At 42.4% G+C, this 26,156-nt stretch overlaps 1 protein-coding gene across 2 annotated transcripts in view; it reads left to right on the forward strand.

Annotated features, from left to right (window-relative positions):
• Window positions 1–333: 333 nt before the first annotated feature.
• Window positions 334–26,156, forward strand: part of nalf1a (NALCN channel auxiliary factor 1a) — a 29,186-nt gene continuing 3,363 nt past the window's right edge. Inside the window, exons 1-2 of one of the 2 annotated variants that reach the window (XM_079668759.1) lie at window positions 334–1,516; window positions 24,706–24,877. In XM_079668759.1, the coding sequence (XP_079524885.1) occupies window positions 827–1,516; window positions 24,706–24,877 (862 nt within the window). In that variant the 5' untranslated portion in view covers window positions 334–826. Of the gene's footprint in view, window positions 1,517–24,705; window positions 24,945–26,156 lie in introns of both variants that reach the window. The other variant, XM_079668760.1, reaches the window with a different exon arrangement.

Here is a 26,156-nt window from a genome sequence, read left to right on the forward strand (position 1 = left end):
TGTGTGTCAAGGTAGAAGGTTTATATAACACAATACCGCATGTAGGTTGAGTTGACTTTCAAAATAAAGCATCTGACTCGACATGCAGTCAGTTGTACAAATGTCTATGCATTAAAGTTATGTTTTGGTTTAAAACTTAACAACCATTTTGTATTATTTATAATACTTTATTAAGCGGGACTGTGTACATTTCTTAATGCACCAGTCATCTTTAAGACATTTGGTGTAATTGTATTGTTATTTTCTAGACTTTTATTTTGAACGAGACAACCAGAAATGCTGCTGGTTATCACTGCTGACCTGACGCAGCTTCCTGCATACACACACCGTCTCTTGGCGAACATGGCGGCAACTTGACAACGGCAGCGAGATGAAGACGGTGAGAGCTTGAAAAGGAAAAGAGGTCTGTTACAGGCTGTAGGCCCCTCCGCCGACATAAAGGCAGACAGCTTCGCCATGTTGGAAGAGGATAGCGCCCTTGTCCCTGCACGACCGAGGCCAGGGAAAACGTAAACGCGTTGGTGAGTGTTTCTAAAAACGGAGTCGAGGCTACGCAGAGGAGCGGAGCGGCGCGGAGCGGAGCTCAGGGCGGGCGGGAGGACAGCGGCTTCACCGGTCAGCCATGGAGGATGCGGCCCGTGGTCGCCAGCGTCTAATTTCCCATCCGGCCCACGCTCATTTTAATGGGAATTACCGCTGAACGCAAGGACACGCCGGGACAACCCACCACCTGACATTTGAGGGGAAGAAAACGCGAAGCGGACCCCAAGTCAATGACTGTTGCGGCAGAGGAGCCCCCACGGTGGAGTCGGCCGGTTCCCAAAATATGACCAGGGGTGCTGGGACGTGTTGGCAGCAAGAAGATGACGACGGCTTCCAAATCTGGCTAGAGCCCCCCCGCGACAACCAAAAGCCATTCACCGACTCAGAGAGGGCGCAGAGATGGCGACTGTCCTTGGCATCTCTCTTGTTCTTAACCATCCTCCTCTCTGATCACCTGTGGTTCTGCGCCGAGGCCAAACTGACCCGGACCCGGGTCAAGTTCGCATCCTCCCACCTCCTCTCACCTCAGACCCACTCAGCACACAGCAGCCTCAGAGGAAACCCAGATGCTATTTTTATAGGAAACTCTACCAAACATTTGTGGCGGCTCGAAACTTGCCACCAGGAGGATAGTTTATCTAAAGACTGCTTTACTTTCGCAGATGCCGACCATTTGTGCGGGGGCCTTTCCGACCAAGAGGGGACACGGGCTGTAAATATGAGCGATTTGTACCTTTCCTTTTGTAACTCCTACTCTCTACAGGATTTGTTCTACGGGTCAACAAATCCAGACAATTTGAACTGCAGCCTCGACGTGCTCGGCAATGGCGACATCACCAGATGCAGCCTGTGCGTCCAGGCGTACCAACGCTACGACCAGCACGCCCAGGAGAAATACGAGGACTTTGAGCTCCTGACTCAGAAATATGAGCCGGGGGCATATTCAGTGAGGACGTGCATGGAACAGTGCAAGGTAGGCTGCAAAGGGGAAGGGGGCGGGTGGTGGGATGGATGGAGGGAGGGAGGAGGGGGTAGATGTGGTGGCCATCTGTTGATTTGGGCCCGGATAGATGCCAGTTTTTGGTCCTCCTCCTCCTGTCGCCATGGAGACGGATGACAGATTCAAGGAGACTCCCGGGCCTCATGTTCATTCATCTCTTCATTGTGTTTAGGCCCCATGCTAATGTGCAGATGGAGGCCCTGCTAGTGTTTTTCTCCCCCTGTTACTCCACGCTCTTTGACATTGAATCCCGCCTCCAGCTCTTAATCCCTCTGATCGGCTATCGATAACCCGGATAGGCTCGTAAGATAATGCTGGAGCTTTTACAGCTTTACAACAATTTAATGAGCAGGAAGCAGGCTTGTGCCATATGCAAACAACCGTGGGAGCCTGTGTGTGCTGTCGCAGTCCGCCAGGTGTTCATCATGGCCGCCCACTCCATATCGAGAGCATTTCATTAAAGTCAAGAGGTGGTTTCCCTGCCTAATGTGGCGGAAGGCTTTCTTCGCCTCGACTTGTGTTTGCTCATTAAGAGGCCCGCGCGGACAGGCCTCTCGTGTGTCTGTAGGCCCATGCTTCATGTTTGATCGCCAGGCACTGTTTACCAAGGTGGGTCAGAGTGCGCTGTGAAGGGTTTCCGGTATACTGCTGAGCCCCGGCAGCGCCATTCAGCACCGCGGAGAGCTGGGAGCTGTCCGCGGTTCTGAATGGCGCTCCATTCACAGAAGCCCTGGCCAATCCCAGATGGCCTCCATTCACCCAACCGGTGGCACAGACACACACACAGGCGTCAAAACGCGTCTCCAATAACGCCATCTGCCCTCTTATACAAACCCAATGCATGTGGATAGAGGCACATGCATGTAAACTGGGCCTGGTTTGCAAGGATAGCTTGCATTTACACAAAACCCCTGTTGTGTGTTGTGTTCATCAAACAGTGATGAGCTGTCTTTGATATTCTCTTCCTGTTGGATGTCTTAATCCTTGAAAAGACAACACAGGCTTTTTATAAAAGATAATTCTATTAATCACATGTTTTAAAAACCTCTTGCATTTTTACACCAATTGTGTACACAAAGGAGCTGGAGGCTGCTCCACTTCCTTCACTTCCTAGATTGTGCTTAACAACCTGCTTTTTTATTTCACAATACTCTTAAAGCTGTCTTTGTGTTTTTCTAAATAGCTGGATAAAGTAAAAAAACTGCAAACAAATCTATATATATATAGCTTTTGCTTTAGTCAAAACAAGACATTAGAAGGCATCAACTTGTGTAATGGCAACTTTTCAGGTCAACTTTTCCACATTTGTATAACCTTACATTGACCAAAGGATTAATGGAGAAAAGAAGAATCGATGATAGATAATAACAATTATTTAAACCAAGATCTGATATATCTCATAAATCACCATCACTGGAAGCTTTATATTCTCCTTCCAGTATCTCAAAACTTGCTCTGCATACAAAAACTCATGTTGATCTCGTAAAGCCTGACCTGAGCCCCTTCAGAATCTTACTTCAAGGTTTGTCGGTTGCTCTAGAATATGCAAAAGCAATGACAATGGCAACCAGTGAATGCAGCGTTTTTTAAAAGAAATATCCTCTCCAGCAGGTATCTGAGGAAAGCTCCCTGAGGCCTCCATGAGAGACTTCCTCTCTTTCTCCTCTGTGAACTGGAGCCACACACATGATTTCAGTCTTCCCCCGCTCTCTGAGCTCACCTCTTGGCACTCGAAACAGAAAACAGTAATTTAGCCAACCTGCTAATTTCTTTGAAAAATGTCCCTTCTCTATCACCTTCATGATTATAGGCGGTAAGTGTGGTCGGAAAGAGCGTTGTGACTCAAGCAGTAATGCGGAGCTCTTGTTGAGTTAATGGCTACCTGCCTTGGGGCAGCCGAGCAGTTCAAGTTGTGTGCCGGATCGCACGCATGTAATCTGTGTAAATAAATGTTCAAAACCAAATATATCTCTGACATTTTCGAGTGATGCTGTTTGACATGGAGTGTAGCGTTTGTTGTGCAGGAGGGACTCCTGTGGTCCGCAGGTGGCGCTTTGATTCCTGTAGCCTGAGGTGAAACATCACACGGTGGGCATGGCCGCGGTGCTGTTCCTCACCGTGGGATTCTCCATCATCTGGCTCCGTAAAAACCCCGACCGATCAGACTGACAGAAGGTCGGGCTCGGAAACATTTAAACCTGGGCTGACGCACTAATGCTCAGCACTTCTTTCCCTTTATTCTGAAACACTTTTGATTCATACGAGACAATGAAGCAAATGCAAAACCCCAGCTTCTCAAAAAGCAGCCACAGCTGTTGACCATGACTGTACCTATCACCTACTCACTTGAAGCACAAAGGAGCATACGGGTGTATCAATGTAATGCAAGTGTAGTACTTGTGAGCTTGACAAAGCCTTTTTGTTATTACTTGATTTTTGAGCATGACTATGGTCATGTTATTGTCATAGGACTATTTATAAATTGGGCTGCTATCTGGCCCTTCTTGTGTTTTTCATGCAGAATACAATGTCTTTCTCTTTCAGAAAGTGATATACTCCCACACGTTTGATATTATTTCCTTTAAATTGTGCAAACACAATACATATATATATAGACACTGAACAAAAATATAAATGCAACACTTTTGTTTTTGCTCCCATTTTTCATGAGATGAACTCAAAGATCTAAAACATTTTCTATATAAACAAAATAACAATTTCTCTCAAATAGTGTTCACAAATCTGAAAAAATCTGTGATAGTGAGCACTTCTCCTTTGCCGAGATAATCCATCCCACCTCACAGGTGTGGCATATCAAGATGCTGATTAGACAGCATGATTATTGCACAGGTGTGCCTTAGGCTGGCCACAATAAAAGGCCACTCTGAAACGAGCAGTTTTGCTTTATTGGGGGGGTCTGGGGGGGTCCGAAAACCCTAGGGTTATACCCTAACCCTAACCCTAACCCTAACATGTCACCCATCTCCTTCGCATAGAGTTGATCAGGTTGTTGATTGTGGCCTGTGGAATGTTGGTCCACTCCTCTTCAATGGCTGTGCGAAGTTTCTGGATATTGGCAGGAACTGGAACACGCTGTCGTATACGCCGATCCAGAGCATCCCAAACATGCTCAATGGGTGACATATATATATATATATATATATATCTATAGCTCTTTTATGAGATGAAATATGAGCGATTAGCAAGTGGCTTTTTGTCCCTTACCTATGCTACTGTAGCTAGCAGGTTCATCCTTGCTGGTTGCCTGATTGTTGTCAACAAGGCGTCCAATACCTATATTTGTGCGATTAAGACAAGTTAGAAAAGGTACTGTCACATGTGTACGTCCATTTGAACATGAACTGTTAAACCATTTGAAAGCAATACCTCCATTTGTTCTATTATCCGTGCTTTTCCCTCTTTAGTCACACACATTGCTTTATAGAAATATTAAGCACTTAATGACAAGTTGTAGGACCTTTTTGAAAAGCAGAATTCAAATCATAATTTAGAATATGAACGTTAGCTTTGTACTTTCCAGTACAGCCCTATAATTACCTAACAAGTACGCTACACAGTTTGTGAGAGTGGGGGGTCAATAGGAGCCCCATTAGCAGGTTAAACTTGCTCTGGTGTGAACAAAACACAGACCTTTTCGGGGTTTCCCACCAGATATTATAGTTTGAGAGCTCTTCAGTTCTCACCTGCTATGATCGCAGCATGACAGAAACATGTCGGGGTTGGCAATGGGCTGCAGGTGTCTGCATTCCTGTGCCTCCGCAGTCATTTCTGTTTTGTAAACTTGAACGACTCAATACCTGGCCAAGTAATCATGCAGTCTAGGGGCTATCTGCTTAATACTCTATTATTACGTCTCCTTCTTTGACCCTCTGTGACTCCTGCTACTACTACCAACCTCCTCTTTCCTGCAGTTACTATCATTTCGAACACAATCACCGATTAATCTGTTCAAATCCGTCTCCTCCCACCCTCCAGGTCCAATTGAATGTCTAATCTTAGCCGGTGTTGTGTGCAAGTGGAAAGGAGGACAGCTTCGTCCCTCTTTAGATCCTTGTCAACCACACACATCTGCATTGATCGGCCCTCCTTTTGAGCCGGAGGGATGGGTGGCAGCAATACCAAGAGGTTGATCCCTATTGATCACACCAAGCCCTCCGTGTTCACTCGTCCTTCATTTGATAGTGGGCGGCTCCTCCGACTGAAATAGGCCAGTGAAGACATCATGTTTGATTGTGCCCGAGACCTGTGTGTCTGCTTTAGATACAGTTATGGTTTAAAGTGAAACCCTCTTCATCCATTATCTGGCTTGTTACAACCTGGACAGTTCTGCAATCGAGCAGCAAATGATGTGTAACAACAAGGATATCGTTCTCACTTGGGGGGCCATGAAACAAAATGTAAACACAGATGGAAGTAATGCGTTCATTTTATAGGGTTTGGGAAAGGCTGGAGCTCCTCAGTTTTGTTGGATGAACACATCTGTCCTTTTAAAGTTCAACAGTTTGGGCTGCAACAGTATTGATTTACAATTTTGTTGGCAGCATGGCATACGCTGAAATATCTCAACAAATATTAAGTATATTGCCATGGAATTTGGAAAAGATATACATGTGACCTTTAGGATAATATGTAAGTCAACACATGACCTTTGCTCTATCGCCATAGACTGAGTATTAGAAGTTGACAGTGTGGCTTCACTTATTGGTTTGCAAATGACGCCTTTGATAGCCTCATGTTTGGTGTGTGAGCAACAGCCTAAAGCATACCCGTCTTTATCGTCTCTCTTACTCTAAATGGTACCATCATTCTCAAAAGGAACATTACTCTGTATCGAAGAACATTTCCACCGAGACCAATAACTCATCAGGAAAATGTTAAATAAGGTTATTAAAGAAGTGGGGTCGTTTTCGAATAGACTTTCTGACACATGCTAGCATGCTAACCTGCTAAATGAACATGGATGGCACATAAAAAAAAACTGCCAAACTTATGCATGTTAGCATAGTGATGCTAGCATTTAGCTCAGATCATTCAGAGTCTCTTTAAGGCTGTAGACTTTTAGTCCTGATACAATTTAAGTAGGTTACTGCTGGGCATTTTTTCAGAATAAAATACAAATAAATGTTCGTCTCAGAGTGAAAATCATAAATCCAAGTACACTGGTGTGACATTTGGTCAACATGTTGTTCTAAAATCAGTGTAGCGCATACAGTATGCTTTCATTTAGAGGGCCAATATTGCCATGTATACCCATCAGTTGTATCAGCGTATTCTTTGTATGCCAGTCTTTTGTGTGTATACATGAAGTGATTATGAAGGTTCACAGAGGGAAAGTGGCTCATACGGGCACCACTGTAGCTTTGATTTGCTCCCTCGCTCATCCCACAGCCCCTCCTACTTGACAACAAGACACAGACTCTCTCATCCCCAAATCTATCAGTTATCTAACAGCACCAATGTGGTTTATCTCATCTACATGAATATCCTGTGATCATCACCCGTGCTTCTTTAAAATCGCTGCCTTTGTCAGCCTTTTATTCATTATTCATATTAGCCGGCGCTGTGTGTCCGCTACAGTCTCACAGAGGCTCGCGTGCATTCACGAAGCGACAGATTGTTGCACTGCTTTGTTCGACCATCCAGGTTGAACACGGAAGCGCTCACATGTGTTATTTCCGCCATTGTGTCTTCCTGCGGCGGTTGTGAATGCTGACCTTGGAGAGGGGTTTTGTCCCTGCGTGAAGCCTGGCCCACTCCACCGACAGCCCTTTTATGAATGGGCTGATCCCTGAGCAGCATGTTAATGAGGCCGGGAAGGGGGCGGGGGGCTATGGCTGCTGCAGTGCACGGCAGCGCTTCCATATTGTTTTAACTGTGAAGCAGATCTGATCACATGGGATAGAAGCAGTGGGGGAGAGAAGGGGGTTAAAGTGGGCTACCCAATGAATAGGCCTCATTTAACCTGTGTGGCATCCATTATAGGTGATACGGGGAGTCATTACTATGGCATACAGTAATGTTGTCAATCAAAGGGGGAGATTGTAATTAGAGCTACATCATCTCTGTGTAACGGATTGATTCCATTTATTAAACTAATGGCATTCCCATCAGACCCAGCTGTACTCTATGTGTAGTGCTAATTAGCAAATGTTAGCTAACGCAGATGGGACACATGGTAAACGTTGTACATGCTAAACAGCACAGGCAATGAGAGAATGTTTGCATGATGACATTAGCATGTAGCTAAAACCCCTTTGTTGCCTCTCAGAGCTGTAGACTCTTATCACAAGAACGCAGCATTTATGTGCTATTTCTTAAAACAATGTATACATTTACTCAAAGTTGTGTTTGTTTTATTTATATATTTTGAAAAGTATATATATATATTTAACTAAATGAATGTTAATGACGGCACTCTAGAGATTTAGCATTCCATAAAGTCGGCCAAAACTGAAGCAGGAAAACAACATTTCTCATAATGCTAGGCAGTGTTTTTGTTTTGTTAGAGTGCCCTGACTGGGAAATTGACACATATTTAAAACTCCAAATTCAAGCTGTTCTCTTGAGCAAAAATAACAATGTAATTATAGTCAAAAATATTCATTACTTGAATTCATAATTGTGGGTAAATTAAGATTAAGGATGTTTATTTCCTGTAAAACACCTCAGGGTCAGACTAATACCGTAATTATTTTATGGGCATGACATCAATTAGTCTAACAGTCTTACTGTCTGCGTTAGTGTTTGAATGGATTATATTTACAGGGGCAGATATAAGCCTGAATGCATACCCTAGCCTCTGTTTGCAATTTCCATCCATTTGAATATTTAGGAAATGTATAAAATGCAGGTGTAGGGTGGAGGCTTGTGTCCATTACCCATATCTGGTGGCGTCGTATATGGAAAGTGATGACTAGGCTGCCTTCACATGATCAAATATAAATTCCCCAACACTAATAGGATTATTTATGCGACATCCCCTTACTTCCCAGTATGGTACCTCTCTCTTCATTTTTCCAACCAGGTCTGCATGTGAAGTATACAGTGGACTAGGTAAACGGTTGGAGTCCCTGTTAAGCTCTGTGTAGCCCATTAGGATGATTGAGGATGATGTTCGTCCCGGTAAATGAATTGTCAGTCACTGGACATTGTTTATGAAAAGCGGAGACTATCATACAGTAACGTCCATTAAATCACTCGCTTCGGTCTTATGCAATACGCTGATGCATAATAGGACAGTGAATTGAATATATTGTGATGTTTTATTTAAACACTGACTTGAAAATAAGGGAGAAAATTCAAAAAAATATTATAAAGTAATATTAAATTTACGGTTAAGGTCACATCAGAAACAGGCTAACTTATTTGCTTCTTTGGCAACACTACAGGCTTGTGACTTTTGAGCTTTTTGAGCTAGCTAGCTTGCTAACTGTCAGTAAGATAGCTTGTTTTACACTTCGTTTGCATAGTTCTCCTGTCTGTTTGGGAGCATTTTAGGTTACTCTCTAAGGAGGAGATTAATTATAGGTGACTGCTGCAACCAGGGCCGTATCCAGGATTTCCTAAATACCGAGGTCCAAATATGTTAGGGGGGTTCGGGGGACACCCCCCGAGATTTGGGGGATTTTCATGATCTAGTTAGGTGCTTTTTAAGTCCTGTGGGGGGTCACACATTGGATAATATATTGATTTCAAACCATGTCAGTGGGCTGACAATGTCAGCATAAATTATTTTTGAAATTGTAATACATACAAATCAGCTGATTGTTACTATTAATGATCTGGACATGCAGAAGAGGCTAAAATGATCACAAAACATTGTCAACATTCATTTTCCATGTCTCTCTCCTTTCCATAAACTGCAGCCTCTCTTCTATCTTCTTTAGTCTCTCTGTCTTCTTCCTGTTCATTACTCTCTCTGTCCTCTACTCTTTCTCTTTGTTCAATCTCTCCCTCGTTGTTCACTTTTTGCTCCTCCTCACTTGTCGCTCCTGCCAGTGAGTCAAAAGCAATTCAGCCATTTAGTTCATTTCACTTGTTTGTTTTTCATTCTTTTTGTCATTTATATCTGTTTTGTTTGATTCTCAAAAGAGAACAAAGATGTAAGCAAATTGTGTTTTCTACAATTGTATGTTATTATGACATCATACCTGCAATAGATGTATGTTGTTTTAAAATTATGCCTATTGTAAATTAAGACTATTGTTATATATATATATATATATATATATATATATATATATAAATATATATATATATATATATAAGATAGATAGATAGATGGGGTTATACATTCTTTTGTGTGACTGTACCTGCAGTTCCTCCCTGACTTCCATCACTTCTCTCTCTCTCTCTCTCTCTCTCTCTCTCTCTCTCTCTCTCTCTCTCTCTCTCTCTCTCTCTCTCTCTCTCTCTGCCTGTCCTGTCTCTTCCTTACCAAAGCTGAGCTTCGACTGACGTAGTCTTTTCATTATATCTGAGTCAGTGTAAAAAGAAAACAATACAATGTTATATCTCCATTGTTTTACTCAAATTGAAATGAAAGAAAAGCATTACAATGTTTGTTAAAAGGTAATCCTTCTGACATTGGATGAATGGAATTAACTTTAGCTCTCTAGCTAGTTTATTCACGCAATTTAAACCAAAGTATAGCCTATAGCTGCAATATAAGTTAGTGTGCATGTTGTCGGACGTCCACTAACTAACGTAGAGCGTTCACACAGGACCTGCTGGTCATATGATTTCCTGATGAACAGAAAAACAAGCAGCCCGCTGGACTCAGATCTCTAGATACTTCATCACTCCTCCGCTGCTCCGGTTCAAGTCCGGGCTGCGGTGGTTTTTTGATACATGTCGTCTTCTTCTGTTTGCTTTAATCGAGGCTACGTAGTTATGCAGCGCCTCCATCGGCAGTAAATGGAAGTACTACAAAGAACTCCGTTTAGTGCAATTATTTCACAAGTTTTGTACACACAGCTCGAAAAATATTACCTCGGTGACCTCAATGGTAGATACGGCCATGGCTGCAACACAGATAATAAGCTCCAGGCTTCCCCCTGTTTGGACTTTAAAGGTCAGTGCTGTAAAGACAGTTTGTTATCGGTCACTGGCAAGACTTTTTGTGAAGTCAGGGTTCACCAAAGTACAAGCGATTTTAGAGTTTCAATTGAAATGAATTGACTTACCTGCGGAAGGTTGACTTTTCTATCCAGCTTCTGGCCATTGTCACCAGCTACTTGTTTCCCACCTGTTAACTGTTTTTCTACCCATTGCCTTGGCAGAGATAGGAGTCTAAACACCACATTAGTTACACTTACCTGCTACCTGCTTCTGATGATCTCCAATGGTGTTGTCCTGTGGATTATCCCGGGGTTGCGTCAGGGACCCAAGGCAGCCATTGGGATTTGAGTTGTGGGTGCATCAAAGTCCTGCCAACAACATTCTGTCAGTGTTTCTTCCATGTAAAGCAGGGGCCTCAAACTCAAGACAGCAAGGGAGGCGAGACCCTTATCAGACCAACTAGATACAGTCCATTCCTGATGTTACTTTCCTCTCCACATCCTCACATCTCAGATGCTATGAGGCCACCTGAGTTGTGAAGCAGTCCAACAGGAGATGTTCAGTCTGGACCCTCCGTTCTACTCGATGCTCTTTAACACTGAGAAACAGCCTGAATTCGTCCCAGAGATATTAGAAAAGTTCTCAAGGCCGCGGTGTTGACTCGTGGGAGTTTGTGGGCGGAATGGAAGGCCTGTTGGCCGTTTGACTGTCAGTTTGTCCTTGTGTATGAATGATACATTCCGGGACATCTTTTATTAACATTTCTGAAGTATAATATACCAAAGTTTTTATTCCATACTGAATTATGGCCACAATTTCAACTCATTCTCCTTTTTTTGGGAAATAAACACTACTATATCACTGTGAATGAACGATAACGACAGCCTCACTCTTTCTCCGGCAGTGGCAGACGAATGTTCCCACTGACAGTGTCTTGACCAGTTATCTGCCCTCCGTCGCTCACACAGTGATCTTTCACATTTTCACCCCTCGTAAAGCCAATAAATCTATATGCTAATGCCCCCTACTCTAAGGCCTTTCATTCCCCCTCATTCCTTCACTGTCATTACTTGCTAATGATCGTCATTTACCTTGAGTAGTGGTCAGTAGTGACGTTGTTCCACTCGTCATTGGAACATGGCGGTCTATAGATATGATATTTATTGTACTGGGTTTAAACAGACTGAAAAGACATGCTGAAAAAGCTTTGAATAATTGTTTGAAATGATTCACCAACCCTATTTTGTTGCAGATGAAAGCTAGTATTCACACATTGTAATTGTATAATGTGTGGACTACTTTAAATGCAGGTTTATGTCAGTGTAATGTGGTTGAGGCTGATGATAGTGCAGCTGAGCCCAGTCCAGTTGATTCAATTCTTTTATGTCAAGCCCCACTCAGCATTTATCTGGTTTGTGTTTATCTTGAAGTGACATCTGGTTGCCGTTCAGTCAATATTTCTTGCGTTCAGGTCGAGCCTCCTGCAGTCAGCCGGCTCTGCATCGATAGAGAAAGCAGAGCCACCCTGACCTATCCAGCAGCCCCCGAGCTGATCCAGCCCAGAATGAATTCCTCAAACCTTTCGGAGAGGAGAGCTGCAGAACTGCAGAGCTGGAGCCGTGCCAACAGGAATCCTGCGACCAGAGGACAGCTATATCTGCTCCACATGAAACCAAACCTTGGAAAACAACCTTGTATCTGTCTAAAAATAATCAGGAGAACAATTCTTACCTGTTTTGTAACCACTCATCGCGAAAACAAATCCTGCCATTCACATTCAGGGCCATGTTTACTCAGAACTCATCTAGGCTTCAGGGAAATGACATGTCCTGACAGGTAGATCCATGCTCTGACGTCCCGTAAAGCCGCTTCCTCGACAGGGCATTTCCTGTTAAAGGGTTCAGGGTTTCTGGAAGCCTCTGGAGTCCTGTCAATAGCATTGATGGATCTCTAACCAAGCATCACCAGCCGTGAATGTGCGTCTTACTGTTATGTGTGGATCAGGTGCTGATTTTTAAGATGTTATGGACAAACTTCTGAGGCTAATCCTGTAAAACACAAAAAAGGCATTTTAAACTGAAAATCAACCCTACCATATTGCAGTACACATTGCATTTTCAACACTGCTATTATACGGGGATGTCCCTGGTTTATTTAGCTGAGGAGCAGCCACTGTGGCCACTGCATGAAGTAAAGGAGTGGACATGTAGTGTAACAGCAGCCCCAGCTGTGCAGAATGTCAATACCATTGATGGATCACTAACTAAGGCCTCAGTTCACTGTTCTACTTTGCTTCTGAGAATTGACACGGCTCTCCTTTTTTCTGTAACTGTTTGCACTATGAACATTTATTTATAGCCATTCACAGAAAAGAAAGTTCAATTGCACATTTTCAGGTGCTTGTGATTAATAAGTATGTTCTATTTAATTAGAATAACAGATACAGTTCCATATTATCAAAATGTAACACAAACAACAATGTTTTGGCTATATTAACAGACATTTAACTAGATTGTATTAATACAAAATAGACCTCCTGTTCACTATAAGAGAACACCTTTCTAGTGTTAAAACATTTACATTTTCAAGTGCACCTGGAGGGAAATAATGACTAAGACGTGCCATTCAAAATTCAGTTAATATGTTTATATTGATTATATTGATGATTTTGTCGCTACATTAGTTGAATGTTTGGCCTCATGGTTGTTATATAGCCTATTGTATACATTGCAATGTACAGGACTGTCTCAGAAAATTAGAATATTGTGATAAAGTTCTTTATTTTCTGTAATGCAATTAAAAAAACAAAAATGTCATACATTCTGGATTCATTACAAATCAACTGAAATATTGCAAGCCTTTTATTATTTTAATATTGCTGATTATGGCATACAGCTTAAGAAAACTCAAAAATCCTATCTCAAAAAATTAGAATAGTTCCTCAGACCAAGTAAAAAAAAAAGATTTATAACAGCAAAACACAATCAAACATTTGAAAATGTCCATTAATGCACTCAGTACTTGGTTGGGAATCCTTTTGCACGGATTACTGCATCAATGCGGCGTGGCATGGAGGCAATCAGCCTGTGGCATTGCTGAGGTGTTATGGATGCCCAGGATGCTTCAATAGCGGCCTTTAGCTCATTAGCATTGTTGGGTCTGGTGTCTTTCAGCTTCTTCTTCACAATACCCCACATATTCTCTATGGGGTTCAGGTCAGGGGAATTTGCAGGCCAATCGAGGACAGTAATGCCATGGTCAGTACACCAGTTACTGGTGGTTTTGGCACTGTGGGCAGGTGCCAGATCATGCTGGAAAATGAATTCCTCATCTCCATAGAGCTTTTCAGCAGACGGAAGCATGTAGTGCTCTAAAATCTCTTGGTACACAGCTGCATTTACTCTGGGCTTGATGAAACACAGTGGACCAACACCAGCAGCTGACATGGCTCCCCAAACCATCGCTGACTGTGGGAACTTCACACTGGATTTCAAGCAACTTGGATTTTGCTCCTCTCCAGCCTTTCTCCAGACTCTGGCGCCTTGACTTCCAAATGAAATACAAAACTTGCTTTCGTCTGAAAAGAGGACTTTGGACCACTGTGCAACTGTCCAGTGCTTCTTTTCCTTAGCTCAAGTCAGACGCCTCTTCCGTTGTCTTGAGTTCAGAAGTGGCTTGACCATGGGAATACGGCTATTGTAGCCCATTTCCCGGACACGTCTGCGAACAGTGACTTTTGATACCTGGACTCCAGCTTCAGTCCACTGTCTTTGAAGCTCCCCCAAATTCTGGAAGCGACTCTTCTTCACAATGCTGTTAAGGCTGCGGTCATCTCTCTTGGTTGTGCAGCGTTTCCTGCCACATTTCCCCCTTCCAACAGACTTTTTGTGGATGTGCTTTGAAACTGCACTCTGTGAACAGCTTGCTCTTTGAGAAATTTCTTTTTGTGTCTTACCCTCCTGATGGAGGGTGTCAATGACGGTCCTCTGGACAGCAGTCAGATCAGCAGTCTTCCCCATACTTGTGATTTAGTTTACTGAACCAAGCTGAGTGTTTTTCAAGGCTCAGGAAACCCTTGCAGGTGTTTCGAGTTAATTAGACGATTCAAGTGATTCGTTGAACACCCTACTCGTATACTTTTTCATGATATTCTAATATTTAGAGATAGGATATTTGAGTTTTCTTAAGCTGTATGCCATAATCAGCAATATTAAAATAATAAAAGGCTTGCAATATTTCAGTTGATTTGTAATGAATCCAGAATGTATGACATTTTTGTTTTTTTAATTGCATTACAGAAAATAAAGAACTTTATCACAATATTCTAATTTTCTGAGACAGTCCTGTATGTGAGATGTTGTTTCTATGAAATTAGTTTTGATAGTGTAGAAAAATGTATATTTAAAAATGAATTTCTAGGATTGTGCATCTGGGGTAGAGGCCTGAGCTCTCAAGGGCTTTCTAGTGAGCATGTGCATTTTACTAACATCCGAGTAAGGCAAGCTATTTTTACATCACAAACTCACAAGTTTGTCCCAAAGGGCTTCACATACAGGGAGTTCGCTGGATTACATGTTGCATCATATCCTGTGAATGTGTACGAACATGTTAGTGTTAGAAAATGGATTTGTGGATAGCAGTGATTTCTTTAGTTTCAGCCAGCCATACCATGTCAGGTGTCATTCATCTGAGCAACAACTATGGCAGAGACCCCCTTCCAGTTTGAATCCCTCAGGCCATTGATTGCCAGAGTTTCCATTCAGGAACGACCATGTTAAACTCTGTCAAACGTGTTGCCCCTGCTTCTCCCAGAGACCCCTCGTTGTTAGACGATGACTCTGTGAACGTACAAACAAGGCTTGCTCCGAGATTGCACACCGTGTAATTTGATGGAAACGCTCTGCCTCGGAGTGCCATTTTCCAGAAGCGCACATACGGCGCCTGGAAGCGTTACATCACCGGGGAATGGGATGTAATAAGTGCGGACATCAATGCAGGAAGACAGACCCCCGCATGGATCCCTGTCCTGTGGATTATCCCGGGTTTGCGTCAGGGACCCAAGGCGGCCATTGGGATTTGAGTTGTGGGTGCATCAAAGTCCTGCCAACAACATTCTGTCAGTGTTTCTTCCATGTAAAGCAGGGGCCTCAAACTCAAGGCCCGGGGGCCAAATCCAGCCCGCGAATTCATTTTCTGTGGCCCCGCAAGAGCTTGCAAAGAATATAATATGTTTATTATACGGTTAAATGCCACTTTACAGAAGCAGGATGCCCATAAACTACATGTCCCACAATGCATCTCGTTTTGTGACATGCGCACTGAAGAGACTTGCAATTATTTGCCCTGGACTTCTGCTTTCAGACGTAGTTAATTACTAAGTTATTATCCTATCCGGTAATAATCCAATTCAGAGGCAATAATGTAATTTAATACATTATTTTACGTATATATTATATATTTATATAGTTACAACCGGCCCTTTGAGTGCAACCTTTATGCGAATGTGGCCCACGATGAAATTGAGTTTGACACCCCTGATGTAAAGTGTGTAGATGCTTTAATGAAATACCAGGTGGTCGTCACTACCATGAATGCATATTTTCGCAGGATATTACAGGGCTAAAATAAAATGTACCAGACAAAGAAAATAGTCCAGGTAGAGTGGCTTCCTGTCCTCTTGTGATTTGTGAGTGGCAATGATCTGTGTCATTCAGCCTCTAACTGGGATCTCGCTCTGCAGCTGACTCATGGGCTTTTTATAGTCATTCCACTTTATAGCCTCTGTATGTGTGACACCGTCCTGCTGGGAAGAGAGAGTGTTGATACTCAGAGGCGCGCTGAGTTATTTTATACACCTGGCTGTTTAAACCAACATTTTACGCTCAGAGATAAACCTGCGCTTTAAGATTTGAGCTTGAACTACTTTTTATTTTGTTGCTACATCACTGCTCCTACATAAGACATCCTTGTGGCTTAGTGGCATTCATACACACATTTTACTGAAATAATTTGGATCTATTTAAGGACAGTTAAAGGACAGTAAAGCAAAAACTCTGACATATAATGCTATAAAATTTAAGTATTGTGAAGTAAAAGTATTATATTTCAATTGTCGCAATATGTAGCTGGTGCCGTCACTGACAGATTAGCTCATCCAAACGTCATTATGAGGTTCATAACACCAATATTTTCAAAGTTGTAGGTTTAAAACTCAACTTAAAGAAAGTTTGATGGTTAAAATAATTTTAAAGTTCTCTAACTATAAATACATCTTGCATAATTAGTATATTTATTTAGTGTAATTTAATATTCCATCTGTTTATTGTAGTTGTATAATCTTAAGCACTTTTTCATTAGTCCCAATACAGTTACCAATGGAAGGACAATTTCAAATGATCGCTATAAGTTGTTATAAGTGCGTTTTTCAAATGACAACAGGCGATTGAACTTAATTTGTAACAGATAAATACAGATTAAACGTGTATATACACAGTTCTGGTTGTTGCTGAGTGTTTCTTCAATGATTTTATGTTGCAACTGCTGCTTAGAGTCATTGTAGTTTGACATTTTCCTCAAGCGGTTGTAATTTCGCTCCTGAATGAATATCGAGCAAACGCTTACATTGCTCTGCTGCCTAGTGCTGCCTCTTGTCTGCAGACAAGCTCTCCCACAGTCCTCTTTGTGTCGGATGACAGGCATGTGAATGGGACTGGCGAGGGGAAAGCCCTGCGCCACGGCGAGGCCGAATGGAGGAAGCACTGCTTTGCATGTCAGATTTACAGGAGCTGTCAGCCTGAGACAACCGCTGCCTGTGAACGGATGCTGGTGGAGTCGCAAACCTGACCTGCTTTTACAACACAATAGACACTGGGATGGGGGGGTTATCTGTCTGAGCCCAACTGCGGATCTCCCCGAAGCCAAACAGAGAGAAATGCTTTGTAGTATTAAACAAGGGTCATCCCGTTACATCATAAACGTGATATTTCTCTGTCTGCTGTCGCAAATGTATATCGTATTGAGCACCATAATAGCTCAGTAATTCTCCTCATCCTTAGCACAGCTTGCTACCTGCCGTTTGCAACATCAGTATATTATGAAAGTGTGTGTGTGTGTGTGTGTGTGTGTGTGTGTGTGTGTGTGTGTGTGTGTGTGTGTGTGTGTGTGTGTGTGTGTGTGTGTGTGTGTGTGTGTGTGTGTGTGTGTGTGTGTGTGTGTGTGTGTGTGTGTGTGTGTGTGTGTGTGTGTGTGTGTGTGTGTGTGTGTGTGTGTGTGTGTGTGTGTGTGTGTGTGTGTGTGTGTGTGTGTGTGTGTGTGTGTGTGTGTGTGTGTGTGTGTGTGTGTGTGTGTGTGTGTGTGTGTGTGTCACACTCCCTGTTGAGACACGGTTGCTTTCTGCTCTCAGGTTGATTGATGCTTCATGACAGCACACAGGCAAACCCCCAGCCTGAAGGATGCACGTTCTTACAACCAATTATTTCATGTGCAAGCCGGACTTAAAGCATTTTAACTAAAGGGAAATACAAATTCCTGTTTGATACGAATTAAGCATGTATATATTCAGTGTTAGTTATTTGGTTAACTTTGTATTTACCAAAAAGAAGAAATCACATTTATTTTGCATTGATGGTGTTCATTATAGTGTTGTTCTGGGAGCTTGAATTTGATTATGGCAATATAATGAGTCCTGGTAGTTGTGGTTGCTTAGTCCCATCTGTGAACATTTTACGTCACCTGTTGACTACATACTGTAAGTTCTATGTTGTGATTCAAGTTTTGGAGTACTGTTCATAGAGCTTAAGCTACTCATTGCTTGATGATTCGACAGCCAGGCATTTGCTATCACTTCAACTGCAACCATAACAAAGAGACGGCTAACCCTAGCTTCAACCATTAGCTTCTATAATGTTTATCCACATCAACACTAGCAGTGTGAGCTCTCAATGACTCAGCAAACGTTTAGATGATAACAAGTGTAGAGAATTAGTGCTAACTTTAGCAAGCAAAGCTAATTAGCTTCCACTTTTAAGTTGTAGTATGCTACTGTACAAACAGGTTAGACTCAAGTTATGTTAACTAGCTTTCACTTGAAAATACTAGCAGTTTGCGTTAAAGCTATGCTAACTTTGCTTCTTTGGAGTAGCATAGTATCTGTCTCTCAGGCTAGGCTACCTATCTTCTACTTACAGTGGCTTCCACTCAAGCTAGGGTCACTAATAGCGCTATCTTTCTGCTTAAAGGGGACCTATCATGCAAAAGTCACTTTTTGATGTCTTTGTCATGGCCTGGCTCTTGGCCATAACAAAAAGCGTGGGAAGGACAAGAATATGTATATAAAAAGGTATTTATTTGGCAAAACGTAATGTGGCCAAAAAACAAACATAAGGCAAGGCAAAATAAGAATAAGCGCCGCTGCTCTCCGAGGTCCAGTCCTCTGGCGGGGAGAGACCTCGAGGCTCTGGCTCAGGCCTTTTAATCCTCCGGTGCGAGCTGTCAGGTGTCCTCAATCAGTGCGTCAGGTGTCCTCAATCAGTGTGGGCACAAGCAGAGGAGGATCATTAAAGGGCCCTACGCACCACAGGAGACCTCCAAGCAGGGGTCGTCACATCTTTTATACATAAAGATGTGTCCCCGGTGTGACAGGGAACTCACGCAGCGTCAGAAAATAAAACCCTCTCTCTTTTCCCCCGTACCCAAATCTCTAAAAACGGAGCTGATCCAGATTTGCGTCCGATATGACGTAATATCTGAAATGTAGGCTTGCTTTACACCCACGGGCCAAACAGATGTTGCTATCAGAAACAATGACCGACTTTTTTGGACGTAATATGGTCGGTGTTTACATTAGCATCCCTAACACTCAGAGCTAACCTGTACTGGAGAGCAAGTGTGTGAAGAAGCAAGAAATAAACAGGAACTCACCTTGTGGTATAACCGGCAAGAGAGAAAGCCTTTGAGCTCCATACTGTTTCAGAGATACTCCTTGATAATCCATGATATGGCGTTTCATCACGGCAGTATTTAGTTTAGACAGTAGCTGCCGGGTCCCGCATGAGCTCAGACCCCTCCTTTTTTTTAAATCCTTTTTTTTAAGCTTTATACCCAAAATCAGCACTTTTGAAACAGGAAGTGAAACAGATGGATATGAGGCATTGCTAGAATGGGTGATCTGTTTGGTATTTTGAGCAAAACACTTCATAGACATGTTTTTTATATATTTGTATATATCTGACACCTATGCTATTGCCTAAAAATAGCATGATAAGTGACCTTTAAAACTTAGACACTGTTCACCAGATAGGAAATATCTTTTAATATCCAAAAGCAGTGGTGTAACATTTGTTGTTGTTGTTATTTGTTACAATACAAATGTCATGAATTCAAACATCAACTGTATTTAAATTGTATTTAAGAGCATTTGCTGTAGTTTATGGTGTTTCTGGGCACAAAAATGTCACTGTTTGAAGTGAATTTACAAAATATAAAGGGAAGTAATAAGCTTTATACAGCAAACCAAGAGTAAAGATCTGACGTTCTGAGTAGTAAGCTATGTTCGGATGGTAATAGGACTGCATGCATACAGAAAATAAGAAGCTGGCCATGGCTCGTTCATCAGTCTGCTTCTTATATAATACTAATAATCACTGTGGTGAAATTCAGATGCCAGCTCTGCTGACACTTATCTGCCAAAGCGTCAGCATTTGAATCTTAATTTTTAAAAGCTATTTTTAGGCTTCAAAGCACTGGCAGAAAATGCCTTGCTGGCGTATTTTACATCTCTGTGTAAATGTCCATACAACAGATTTTATCTTTGAAATGTATGATTTTTAGGCTGAAGTAGAATCTGAAGTGAAGTGAAACGTCTTGTGTACAGGCTGGGGCTGAAATCAGCTGCAGGCATGAAGCCCCGGTGGAAATGGACGCCAGCTTGGTGTCTTTCCTGTCTGTGTCTCTGGGCTTCAGGACATCGTTTAAAGCAGACTAAGCTGCATGGCGACAGAGGCTTTTTGAGTGCCAGGTTCCCATTCACACTGATCACACATTAGACTGATCAAATCAGACTCCAGGCCTGCTTCCTCACTAACTCAATTTGCTCTCATACGCTTCCCTTTTCACGCTGAGCACAAGCACGCACACATTTACACACATAGACCCGGTTGCACGCTTAAACATGTGCACACTAACAGAAAACCAACAGAGAGTGGGGCAGTACCCATTGAGCTCTAATGAAAAGCAGAAAAAGCCGTTACCTTGGCAACTGCCAGCACACATCTTCAGGAGGACCCAGATTTCCTGTCTGACTGCGATCGTATTGTTTTGGTTCTCTTTTGATAGCCGCAGCATCCCTAGACAGATGATCTCGCGGCTGGCAAGAATTTATGCTAAATCATCGGGAATTAACCATCAGCCATTTGACAGGAAGTCGCCTCACTAGAAAATCCCCAGCCGTGGATTAAACACCTCCACAGTACACCTAAAGCCTTAAAGCACGCATGTAATCAATGATCTGAGTGATTTGATCTGGGTCTTCTTGAGCCAGCTTCTCTACACACAGTCAGCTGTAGAGCGAGACCACCGCTGCCAAAGCAGAGGATCATGGGAATAAAGCTGTCAGTGCAATTTATCCACATTACCCTGTAACATACAAAGACGTTTCACTGTTTATTAAGAAAGAATATCTTCTTTTTACCCTGCACCATGAGCATACTATGAAGATCAATCAAGGGGTTCAAATCCACACAGTGTTGACCTTTTTTTTGAAGGATGAATGTATTTCCTGGAAAACAGTGTTAACCCCTACAGAACACTGTATTCTACACTGCCCCTGTATCAACAGGAAGTCATGCGTGTCTGCAATTTATTTGATTTTGCAAAGCATTTGGGTCCTTACTGTTCCCATCATTATCATTCCCATCACCATAAACATAATCAGATTATTATAATTATTATAATTGCCTGTGCAGTGTTTGTTATCTTTGGATGGCGGTCTAAACAGGACACAAATCAGACCCCATGTTATTTAACAGAAAATGGAAGGGTGGATGGAGGAGGGGCACATTTACCTTTTTTAAAAGTCCTTTGGAGTTACTGGAAACATGTTGACACTTTAAAACCACGATGACAACCCAACCTCCAAGCTATAGTTGTTCCTCTGTGGTTATATAACAAAGGGGATAATTTACTGTGTGCAGTGTGTTCTCTGCTGTGCCGTCTCCTTGACGTTTGCGTAGGTGGCTATCATTACCTACATGCTAACTGTTAGCAACAGACAATAAGTGTAGCTTGAATTGTCAAGCCACTCATAAAAAAAAGAATAATAGTTACAATTTTTGCCGTTTATTTTCTTCAGATAACCTTTTTCAACCTACTACTGCGTATTTCAGTGCACCAATAAGCAGCACTTGAATTGAAATGATTGCAGGTGGGCTTTTTTATTGGTGTTAAACTCTTAATAGATAAAGGCTTTAACTCCGATTATAACTTAGTCTACCATTTTTTATTCATGAAGAATTAGGTGTTCAATGGCTTCCAAACAAGTTATTATTCCTTATATTTCTTTTGTATGTGTAAACCTCTCAGTGTGGAACATTTTATTATCCTCCCTGTAGGTAATTACCTGATCAGCACTAATGGTTTGCTTTGTGTGTGATTCATGACTTGGAAAGGGCTGTTGTCGCCCTCTTGCTTGAATGTGTCAGGTAGTGAAATGACTCTCTTAACACCTTTCATCACTTAGTAGCGCCACATTTCCTTTTTTTTTATTTAAAGGATAGACCTCTCCTGTTTAACGTTTACTGAGGGCACAATAGGCAACATGCTGCTGGTCCCACGTATACAGCATTTGTGTATATGTCGACCAAAAGGGGTTACCGTATTAACCATTCATTTCAGTACAGAAACGCAAAAGCCAGAAAAAGAAACAAATATTGTTACGTTTATATATATATATATATGTATGCAAGATATTTTCAGACTATAACAACATGTTTTCGATAAGATGCATTATAAAGAGAAACTTTTCGTGTTAACAGTAGACTATTTATCTTGTTATTATGGGAATGTTTTACGCGTGATAACCTATATTGTGAAATAGGAAAGATAAATGTCATATACTTATAATATGTCATAACAATTTCACAAACGATACAAGCGGCCGAGATGGGTTTTCTCCGCAGGGTGGCTGGTGTCTCCCTTAGGGATAAGGGGAGAAGTTCAGTCATCCGGGAGGGACTCGGAGTTGAACCGCTCCTCCTTCGCGTCGAAAGGAGCCAGTTGAGGTGGTTCGGGCACCTAGTTAGGATGCCACCTGGGCGCCTCCCTAGGGAGGAGTTCCAGGCACGTCCAGCTGGGAAGAGACCAAGGGGTAGACCTAGGACCAGGTGGAGGGATTATATCTCTTCGCTGGCCTGGGAGCGCCTTGGGACCCCCCAGTCAGAGCTGGTTGATGTGGCCAGGGAAAGGAACGTTTGGGGCTCTCTGTTGGAACTGCTACCTCCGCGACCCGACCACGGATAAGCGGGAGAAGATGGATGGAATAATTTCGCAATATATTGTTTTAACATTAACCTTTTAATATTCAACATGGAACAAATCTCCCTTTTCTGGCGTGGCACTAATTTCCTTCCATACAATGGAAGCTGTTATAGTGGTAAAGGAAGGATTCATTATCACATACATATGAACGTGTTGTGCTTTTCTACAGTGTAGCTCTAGAAAATGTGGCAAATTAGTAGTTTCAATTTAGTGCTAATTAGTTGCTTTTGTTCATATGGAGCCTCATCTGTACCTTTGGGTTGCTACTTAGCTAGTGTTAATAGCTAATATGTTAACACAGATGGTGAACATGTAGAACATGTTAGCCAAGTTGTGACACTAAGCACAGCCTCATAGAGCTGCTTGCATGGCCTCTTATATTATTGTAATATTCAAAATCGCCAGTCCGCTTCTCACAATACTTTTTTTAATGTTATTTACACTTTAGTAAAGGATTATGTTAATGTGATATCCAGATAAGGGTACTGTACAGTAATATACTCTTGTAGTAGCTGTTCGTGTTTTTGACATCTTGATTTCCAGTAGCATACATGGAGAAAAGTGTCACGTGTATATGATTCAAATGAACCTATATAGACAGATTATTTAACGCTCAAATGTTGTTTTTTATTGAATATACATTTTCAATTTGTCCCTCACTTTTAGAAGACACCCAGTAAACAAGGTCCTACTCCATTAATCTGCAACACAAAGAGTTTTTATCTGCTCTAAAGTTTGTGTTGTTGATTTCTTTTTGCTTGTTTCCCTTTGTATGAACTTCATTAAGTCTCAATGTTCCTCTTTAAGCCAACCAGCCCTTATTTTGTTCGCAAGAGGCTTCAAAAATGAATCCAAACACAGTCCGTGTGCGATGGATTTCTGTGCTTTTTGCTGTATGTCCCTCCTTCAGTGTTAATCCCAGTAAAAAGCAAATGACTAAGTGAATCCAGACTGTGGTTTGCCCTTGGTTCATTTTGTTTTGCTAAGCTTTCCGAGCCTCAGGCTTTGGCTATTACATGTCACCATCTGTCTCCTTATGCACATACGTCTGTGCATTCTGTATTGCACTCCGCCTGGCGAAAAGAACCTGGAAGAGGACAGGAACTCGAATTTGATGACGTTGTTTGGTGATTTGGAAGTGCGTTTTTTGATAAAGCACTCGGTAGCTCTGCAGAGAAACAATAAAGGGTTTGGGTAATGAGCTATCAACTTCTTTATACACCACTTGACTAATTGATCAAATAATCTGCAGATGAAGAGCTAGTACATTTCCGCTCTTGTTTATTCTTCATTATTGTAAAAGTGATCCTGCTGCAGCAGCCTTTCATAATCCATCCCCCATATATAAGCAACACATTCCTCTGTATTTGGCATAGTTCACTTTCTGTTAGCTCTGCAGTAGCATTGATTCAGCGTCCCAAAGGTGCATGAAGTGCTGTGTTTCAGAGAATAGTTATGTTCTATTAACACAGGAAGGCTTAAGACAATTGTCCTCAAATGGATATTGCAGCAGCATGTAATATGTTTTTCTTCTTCATCTCCCTCTCTAGATGGCCTATAAGCCCTGGCTGTGCGCTCAGTATTTCCCCACCACGCAGCTGTCCTGTCAGAGGAAGGTATCTTGCCAGCAGTACTGCCTGGAGGTCCAGCAGAGCTGCCCGTTCATTCTGCCCGACAACGACGACCTGATCCACGGAGGCAGCCCCAGCTTCATCTGCACAGGTCAGAGCCCACTCTCTGTCCAGCAGCAGCAGCAGCAGCAGCAGCAGCAGCAGCAGGAAACATGCCTGTGCGTGGGTGTTCGTGTGGCCTTGCCTCGGAGAAAAAAGCTCCTAATTTTAATTCAGCATTTTATGTGTGTTACTGGATGGTATTCCTCCAGGAACAAGCAGGTGAGAGGTGTTTCCGAAGGCTTTCTGATGACATCTAGTGGCGAGCAAAGTAGAGGACGTTTTAACAAAGCATTGATGAAGTGAATTTGGCTCATCTCTGAAGATTTACTGCAGTTAATACAAAAGCAATCATCAAGGACTTTCCCTCAGAAGAGCTGGCTGTGTGCCAACAATCAAGTTGTCTGTAGTCCAGACACAGCTGCATCAGCACAGACACAGCGGAGTTAGCAGGGTGGAGCTACGCTGGAAATATGTCAGGTCATCAGTATTTTAGGGGCTAGGGGACTGTAGAGACATTGGGAATTGTATTTATTGTTCGTTTTTTCAGCTTTAAGGCTCTACTGACAAGGAAAACCTTCTCCGGGAGAGCAGGAGATTCCTTTGAATCACCCCTTTTGAGATCAAACAGTTACATTTATTTTAAAAGTGCACATATCACAGCTAATTCATGAATAGGTCCAATGTGTCACTCATGACAACAAAGAGCATTGATAATAATTGTGATAGCAAAAAACCAAATGTAATTATATCATGTAAAGTTTGCCTGGATTTAAATGTAATTTGTAATTTATTTATCAGCATTAACTGTGTTTATCTTGTAATAATCTATTGGGACTGAAAGGGAGGGCGCACAGGAAATATTAGGATTTTTTTTTTTTTAAAGTAAAATATAAAATCATAATAAATGAGCCATTCATACAGCTCCTAAAAACCTGGATACAGGTCGTGAAGAAGTCCATACATAAACAGTGTTTCTCCTGAACTCCTGATGAGTCTATAGACACATCAGATCAGCCAATCGTACCTCTGCTCTCACCACCCCCCCCTCCCTGATCTTTAGTCATTAAAGACCTGAGGGGGGGGGGGTGCCTCCAGCAGTCAGTCTGCCCTGCAGGTGAGTGACAGCTGGCAGGTGGAGACTTCAGACTCAGGGCCTTACCGCGTCAGCCTCTGTGTGTCCTAGACTGAATGAGGGTTCAGCTGCGGGTCAGTGTGTCTGCTGCTCCGCCTCGTGGTCACAGCTACACACTGAGGTGGTGTTTCTGCACCGCTGCAGGCAGAGCATCACTGCCATGCCATTAGGCTGCTCAATGCAATTTACATGTCGG

The sequence above is a fragment of the Notothenia rossii genome, assembly GCF_949606895.1.
Source record: "Notothenia rossii genome assembly, chromosome: 3".
NCBI lineage: Eukaryota > Metazoa > Chordata > Actinopteri > Perciformes > Nototheniidae > Notothenia > Notothenia rossii.